This window comes from Octopus bimaculoides, chromosome 12 (assembly GCF_001194135.2).
Source record: "Octopus bimaculoides isolate UCB-OBI-ISO-001 chromosome 12, ASM119413v2, whole genome shotgun sequence".
In the NCBI taxonomy this organism is placed as follows: domain Eukaryota; kingdom Metazoa; phylum Mollusca; class Cephalopoda; order Octopoda; family Octopodidae; genus Octopus; species Octopus bimaculoides.
This window is the reverse complement of record NC_068992.1, coordinates 7351543-7360349: the sequence shown is the minus strand read 5'-3', so window position 1 is coordinate 7360349 and position 8807 is coordinate 7351543. Positions and strand designations below refer to the sequence as shown.

General features: G+C 32.5%; 1 protein-coding gene across 1 annotated transcript in view; it reads right to left on the bottom strand.

The window, feature by feature from the left end:
- LOC106868246 (uncharacterized) overlaps positions 1-8807 on the bottom strand; it is a 351265-nt gene that overhangs the window by 91170 nt on the left and 251288 nt on the right. The window contains exon 5 of the mRNA XM_052972069.1: positions 4482-4517. Coding sequence (XP_052828029.1) covers positions 4482-4517 — 36 coding nt within the window. The remainder of the gene's footprint in view (positions 1-4481; positions 4518-8807) is intronic.

Below are 8807 nucleotides of genomic sequence, written 5' to 3'. Positions count from 1 at the left end.
TATATATATACATATATATATGTTTGTGTGTGGGTAAATAATTGAATATAATGGAAACAAAAATCTAGCGCTTTAGTTGATTATGCATTTGTGTAAAAAAAATTAGAGAGTTTGGCTTGAGGAAAATATGACTGTATAGCTGAAAAGTCACATTCTATATAGGTGAATAGAGAAAAGAAATAGCGGGAGGGGAAAAGAGGAATTATTATTTCCTGTAATAATTATCTGAAGTCATTAAGGAATAAAAAAAGTGTCAACATTAAATTAATATGCTGTTTATTCTTATCTATAATTTGGTTGTTTACCTCTTTTAATACCAACAACTTGGAAGGTGTCCATATCAAAGTGTTTGTATTTAGATCAAAATCTCATTATAATATAAATGACATCATGAGTTCCGTTTAGTCAATGCCAGCATCTGTGATGCTGTAGAGATTTTATTTAACCACTTCAATATGTTATCATGCTGTAAAATAATAGAAAAATATAGGCTATCTACTCATTTGGAATCTAGTCATGAAATGGTTTTTTGGAAAAAAATGTACTTTAATACTACTGATGATTGTCTGTTTCAGAAATACGTTATCTTGGAGCAGACGTGCATGCTGTCAACTGATTATAAAAAGACAGCAGTACAAATATTTATATATTTTTATATTCCTAAGTAAACTGTAAATAACAGTTTCAAATTTTGGCACTAAATCAACAATTTTTATAAGGGGAAAGTAATAGCTAATTATATTAGCCACCAGTGTTCAAGTGGTATCAACCCCAAGAAGGATGAAAAGAAAAGTTGACATCAACAAAACTTGAACTCAGAAGATAAAGAACAGAAGAAATGCTGGTGCAGTGATGATTCTGCCAGTTCACTGACTTTAACCTATAAATAACAACAACAAATCATTGAAGAGAGTTAACTAATTAGTGACAAGATAACCTCTGTGTGGTTGCCTGACATGCTAGAAATAGCAACCAAATCAAACCATACTGTCTTACTGAAAGACATTAGATAATGTGGTTTCCTGGATTCCTTCTGTATAGGAAATAGACAGGATGGTCCCAGCTGGAATGCCTTTAATCATAAGTCTGCTTGATCAGGTCTGATCTCGGAGCTAAAACAACATTTTGCAAATGATATAGTGGACAATGTACCAGTATACACTATCCCATAATAAGAAAAAAATGACCATGGCTAGAGTGTACTTGATCATAGGCATGCTTGATCAAAACTGGTTTGGAATGAAATGATGGGGTACAAAAGGCCTGGTTGGAGGCCCAACCTTCCGAGTTCTTTTATAGGGCCTAGAAAAACTGAAGGACTGCTGCAATAAGTATGTGAACCTGAGAAGGGAATATGTTGAATAAAATCATAATTAACTGACCCTCCTGTATTTTCTTTTACCCAAAGCCAGGAACTTTTCAATACCCCCCTCATATATCAGCAGAACAACAAAACAAGTAGCAATCAGCTTCTGATCTCCCTCAAATCACGCCTTACCATCTTTAAAAAAAAAGGATATACACATTGGATAGTATAGACCCAGATACAATATGGAAAAATGATAGGATAATGATAGTTATAATGACTTTAATCACAGCTTTACTCAACCAAGGTTAACCGGGGGGGGGGGGGGGGGGAGGTTCAACAAAAACAACAAGATGACTTAAGCACAAAAGAAAAGAAATAAAAATTTAATGTACTGAAGGAAATAATTCAAATGGTACGAATATATCTTATAATGAAAGCTGCTTATTAATTATTTTTGAGTATGCAACTTTTACTAGAAGAAAGCAATCATTTCTGTGAAGAAATTTTGTATACATCTAGTTTTAATATATTTTTATCAACATGTGGTTTTGAAATTCCTTTTACTTTTGAAGATTTCTTCTACATGATTCAGCCACAAAACTAATCTTTATTCACTGTGATATGGTTATTTTACACTATGATATAGCAGTTTTTAACACTTCTGTTTATACTTTAGCATACTCTAATTGGGGTAGACTTATGACAGAAGCAATCCACGGCCTTTTATTTTTTAAGGGTCTTTGAGATTAGTACGAAGAAGTGAAGAAGTTATCCTCAAACTAGAGCCTTAGCCTGAATTCTTGTAACAGAAGGCAATCTACAAGAGATACTTAAGAATCAGACATTAGTGCTAACCTGAGCAACAAATTAAGTCTACCAACCAAGAACTGAGAACCAAAGTAGCCAAAACAAATATCACAAGGTACCTTAACTGGTCCACCACACAGTGAAGTAGGGGGCGGATTGTGTACCTCATAACTCTGAGAGTTATGTCAATGAAGCACAAGTTCCTGGATGGGCCTCCCATGTTGGACAGATCAATGGATAGGGGCCAGTCCAATAAGGACCACTTCTTTCAGAGGTGAAAATGAGTTTGCATAGAATCAACATTCCTAACTAGAAAAAAACCCAACATAATTGAAGTATTGATGACAATTCAAAAAATTATAAGAATTTGGAGAAGAAGGCATTTCTCAGGGAAACATGACCTGTTAAGTCCTGACCTGGAACCCACAAGGGTGGCACGAGAGGTTCTAAAAATAGCTGGAGACAGGTTACTGAAACAGAGCTAAAAAAGCAGAGATCCAGCTGGATCCAGCATGAGAGCAACAGGGAAAAGTTATTGATGGCTTATGCTCCATAGGGAGTTTAGGGCTTAAACAAAGAAAGTATCTCATCCATACGCTAACAATTCAGTCAATGCTCTGTCGTGGTTTGGTACTTTATTGACCCCAAAAGGATGAAAGGCAAAGTTGACTTCAGGGATATTTGAACTCTGAGTACAGAATATTTTGTCTTGGTTTTCAAGAATATTTCTAAAGATGGCAAAATGTAATTTGAAAGATATTTGACAGGTTAAATGATTAGTGTGCTACTTTGTCAGCTCATTAAAGTTGTTGTTTGACCCTAGTTAAGCACTACCATTTGGCTTCTGACCATCCTGTCTTTATTCTGACATAGTTTGTATCTAGGGCTACATTATCCAACGTCTTTCTTTTCTTAAGATAATAGGGTTTGATATGAGAGAGAGAGAGAGAGTTAGCTGCCTGCTATTTCTAGTTGCTTTTAAGTTGATATTAATAACAGATTTCACTTGAATGGTTTTTCCCAAGCAGTCAAACAGCTTAGTACCAATACTACTTAACTACTATAATCAGTATTTCTAATATAAATTGGCTAGACATCTAATATTTCAGAGAAATATAAGAAAGTGAAAGTTATATTGTTCCTAAATCAAAAGAAAAGTTAACGATTGCTGTTTGGTTTCATATCTAGAATAGCCTGGAATACATATAATCTCTCTTTGATAAATTGCTAAAAATTGATGGTGATGATAAATCATTTCAGAGAAAATAATTACAGACTTTTGGTTTTCTAACTCAACATCTTCATATACTAAAATGCTATGTCTTGAAGTTAGAACATTCTTCTACTGTATATATGTATTTATTCAAGATGAGTTTACAGTGATGACTGTTTTCCGAAAACAAAAAAAAAAAAAAAAAAAAAAAAAAAAGCAGGAAAAAAAAAATCAAAAACAAAAGACTGACAATGTTCTGCTGTAGTGATTTTACTTTTCTCTGTATTGTTTATCAAAGTGACATTTTCTTTTATTATAAATGGCTTAGTCAGAGTAGAAAGGGTAGTACCTATGATGCTTTTTATTAGATGGAAGTGAGAAAATAATCTCAAAATGGAAAATCTGGCTAGATTGGTTTGAAACAGCATGGGTTCTGCTAAAGGCGCTCATGAACCAGGTGAACATATTTAAACTGGGTTACATATTAAGATAGAGAAAAATAGATCTCTGTAAAACTAACATAAAAATTTTTAATTGAAAATGTATAGCATATAAACAGTTAGAGCTAACTACATATTAGGTTAATTTTAAGTTATTCAATAAAGCAAAGCTAATTAGTATTAAAAAGCTAATTAGAAATAATTATGCAATAAGAAAAAAAAAATCAATATCAGCTGAATTGCTAATATTTATAGGGGTTCGGCAAGTAAGGGGGACAATTCAGGAAATGTTTTGGTCTTAGTGAAATAGAATTTTCTCTGCACTTGCTGAAGCAGTGATGAAATAATCTATAAATAAACATACAAGAGTGTACATTTGTTGGGATAGCAAAATAGAATAAATGGTTCAGAGACACCATTCACAAGAAAAACAATAGTTTTGTTAGTGGTAACATATTTAATATCAGAAACATTGAAATGTTAACTAGAAGAAATGTTAGTACTGACTTAACTAGTGATTTTTCATGTGGATTGTGTCTCAGAATATTTTATTTGTTTCTTAGTTGGCTTATCAAATAAGATATGCAAATTACTTCATAAAAAAAATAATAATCATATAAAAAATAACAATGTAATTTAAATTTTTTTCTAAAACATTTAAACTAAAACAAATCATTTGAATAAAAATAAATATAAAAGTTTTGCTCATTACCTCCATCTGAACCACCACCACCACCACCTTTCCTTCCTGCAAAAAATAGAGAGAGAAAAAAAAACATATACGATAAATTTTGTTATAGAGATAGACACATAATAAAATAAAACTTAGGCTAAATTTCTCCAAATTCAAAGAAAAAATAGTCAATATTTTTGATTATTTTGATTAAGTATTTATAAAACAGATGCTGAATATATTTTTGTGATTCCTTCTAGAATACTTAAAATTTTTACTGACTGAATATTGTTTTGTAGAAATCTCCAAGTCCTTTTGTGCCCATACTTTTCCTGTAGATAATAACCTTCTGAGGCTCACATTGGACATTAGAAGCATCACTTTCACCTGACACCCAACAGTCTGGGAGGGCCAACAAAGGTTTTATGGGCATTGTTCCTCCTTCTCCCACTTGCTTATATCAGTAAAAATTATAAAATGTATTAATTAACCAAACAGATGTTGAATCTCGACTTACATAGAAGTTAAAGAACCTTGTTTTTACATTCATAAATATTTTCAAAATATTTTTTAAGGATTATTTAAAAGTTAATGCCCTTTGCAAGCATCTGAAGCTGGGGAAGATTGATTAAAAGACTATAACTAATGAGATGTTGCAACAGGAAACTGTGTTTATCCTCAGACAGGATATCAAGTTTTGCCCATAAGGCACCACAATTCCCTCTGAGCTGTGTACATTTTCATATGTAGTTTCTAACCAGTGCACAAAAAGTTAGTTGTCTAAAGTAACGTAGAAATAATTATATTTATTACACATTCAGTGTGGACATACATTTGTCATAGGATAGCTTTTGCTTAAAATAAGAGTGTTGCAAATATTGTATGGTAACCTTGAGAGAATATTGTATGGTAACATTGAGAGAACATTGTATGGTAACATTGAAACTTTACCATAACCATTGCCTGTTAAATATAAATGGCAAGAAGAAGTCTTCATTTCATATGAATACTTCATAAAGTGTCATTCTGATAAATGCTAAGTTTTTACATAATATTCCCTTTATTTGTTAGTTAGAAGTGAGTTGATGAGGAAAGCATTTCTAAATGTTCACTTTAGATGAAATCAGCAATATTTGATCTTGGAGAAATTATTTGCCTATATACATAGATTTACACATATGAAGAATATAGGGAGAAAGAGAGGCTAGAGAATAGTGATGACTAATGTGTGTGGTATGATGGGAATATGTGAATGTATACAAAATGTGTGTAGATATATACAGAGATGCTTATACCCAGGAAAATAGGAAGGAAATAGTAAGAAATATATAGATAGAAAAGAAAACAGAGGGATAGAGGGGAAACTAAGGTTTAGAGCAGTGGTTTTCAAATGATCTGCCATGATATTTAAAATTGTAATTTAAGGATTCAGAAAATTCATATTAATAATTATTTAATAAACAAATATAATTAATAAGATAAGGTAAGCAATATTTTCTATATTTTTTTCTAAATATTTAACATTTAAAACAAAAAAAAAGTTTTAAATGTTAACTTTCCATGTGAAGAATATCATTATTTTTTTTGTTTTTAAGGTTTTGATCCATTGTGTGTTATGAAATCTCAGAAATGGAGAACCAAGGATGTGGTTCCTTGAAAAAGGAACTCTCACCCTAGAATTAACCTAAAATTGTGTCCCTTTTGTTGTCATCACAAATCAAGAATTAAATGGGAGGGGAGGGTCAACATAATTTAACAACTAAAAATAATCTTTAATTAATTAAAATTACACCTGTAATGAACAGAAAAATCATTAGCTTTAATGATAATTCTTGTCAAGAAAGGCTAAGGGAGCATCTATGTGGTCATTTCATCTGGAAAAAATAGCAAGATAAATCTCTTTCAAATCACAGTCTACCTTCTTAAAAAAAGGAAGGACACATTGATATTCTCTATCTGAAAGCAAAAAGACAGAATGGTCGTGACTTTTAATCATAACTTTTCTGGAACAGGGCTGACCTTGGACTAAACAACAATATCAATAACAACACCACCATTCTGGAATTGGATGTTCTATAGCTGCATCACAGGGCCAACTGAAGCCAGTGAGGAAGCTTCTATGTGGTCATTCATGCTGATATAAATAGTAGCAAAGTATCTCAAACAAAACCCCTGCCATCTTAGAAAAAGTGCACATTGTATAATGAAGTCTGAGGTACACAAGGCCTGAAAAAAAAACAAGGCAGTCATTGCTGAATGCTTTTGATTATAGATTTGTCCAGTTAGGACTGGTGTGGGCTTAAACAGCATATCACTAAAACAACAACCCAAACAACAACAATGAAAAAACACTACCAACACCACCACCACCATCACAGCAACAACAATAATAACATAGGAGAGACTGTCAAGTTGTTATTTGACCAGCTAGAAACAACAACCAAATCTCTCTTTCACATCACACTATTGTCTTTAAATTGGAAGGATGATTTGGAATATGTTGTTTTTAGATACACTAAGGCTGAAAAAGAAAAAAAAAAGATGGAATGGTCATGACTGGAATGTCTTTGATCATAGATGCATTTGATCGTGGTTGATCTTGCTAAAAACAGTAACAAAACAATAGCAAGGAAGATACATTGAATAATTAAATAATAAAACACTGATATATTTAAACCAGTGTCCTTATCTTGAACTAAAATCTGTTTCAAATCCATGGGGCTAGATTGTTCTCATTTTATTGTTCCTTATTAAGGATATTCTCTTATTAGTTATTCTCTTACTTGTGATATTGCTTGTTCATTTTCTTCTTGAACCAGGGTACATGTATATGTGCATGTGTGTATGTACACCCAATGTCTCACAACAATTAGGTCATAGAAATTAGGAGTCTTAACCTTAACTCTTCATCCTTTTAATAGAATATCCCAATGGAATAAAAACAATCTAGCCCTATGGATTTAATAAGGGGCTCCATCCATCTTCTCCTCCTACTATTCCTGAGAGGCTCATAGGAGTAGAGTCCTCAGTCACATTCTCCATAGGTTACTATTAGAAGCAACTATCAATAGATTTTTTTGGCTGGATTCTGAAGCATGATCACCAACTGAGACTATGCATGTTATTCAACCATATTGTTCCTTGTCTACCCTACGTCTCCTGCTGGTTGGCTCAGTTTGAAGAATCCATTTTGCAATTCTTTCCTGTGACATTCAAATCACATGTCTGAAGTACCAGAGCTGTGATCTCTCAATGCAGAGAAGTAGTAGCTCAGCCTGAAATGATTTCCTGGTCTCTGAACTTTGTACCCTGTTCAATAGTAAAGGGTCCAGTACAAAAATTCCAAGAATGTTCTAAAAAAGTGACAGGCACCTGCAGAAGACTGGGGTTTACAATAGTCAGAAGACTGTGAACTATAACAACCAAAGTGAAGACATTAGACCAAATATATCAATGCATAATAATGATAATTTGTCATCTCAGAATAATGTAGACTTGGATATACTCTGTCTGTAAAACAAAAAGAGACTTTTGGTCATAGCTCTGCTAGTTCAGAGCTGATTTGTGGCTAAATGCAACAACAGCAGCAACAACATCAAAAACAGCAACAACATCAAAACCAACAACAATCAAACCAAAAACAAAACTACTATAAATCTCCATTATTATATTCTTATAATAATTATTTTATAGTCTATAAAACATTTTTTTATATCTACTTTCCATATTGTATGAGTCATAGGTTTGCTTCAGTAACGCTAACCTTGGACTACACAGCAGCAAATTTATTCACCCCGATAAACAATTCCGAAATCAACCAACACCAGAGCTTCTACATGGTTGCTTGATCTGCTAGAAATAGCAGCTAAATCACCCTCAAATTACATCCTACCATCTTGAAAAAGGAATACATTTGATCACAGATCTATTCAGAGAAGGATATTCTTTTGACAGTGGTCTGCTTGATCAGAGTGGACATAATGTTAAATAATAGCAACCATTTTTAAATGCATCTTCAACATTACTTCAAGAAGAGTCTGTTTAGTTCTACAGGCAAGATTCAAGCATAAACTAGACCTTGTGTATGGGGAAACTGTTCCTAAAAGCCCTATTCATAATGTAGATCAAAGTAAATAGATAAAGGGCTAATATGCACTATAACATTATTAACAATAAAAAAAGAGAATATGTGATGCTAGCAAAGTTTGTGTGGTGAGATGTGTGAAAAAAACAAAACAAACAACAAAACCATCTACACGATATATACATATGTATGTATGTATGCATGCATGTATGTATGTACGTATGCATGTATGTATATGTAATATATATATATATATATATATATATATATATATATATATG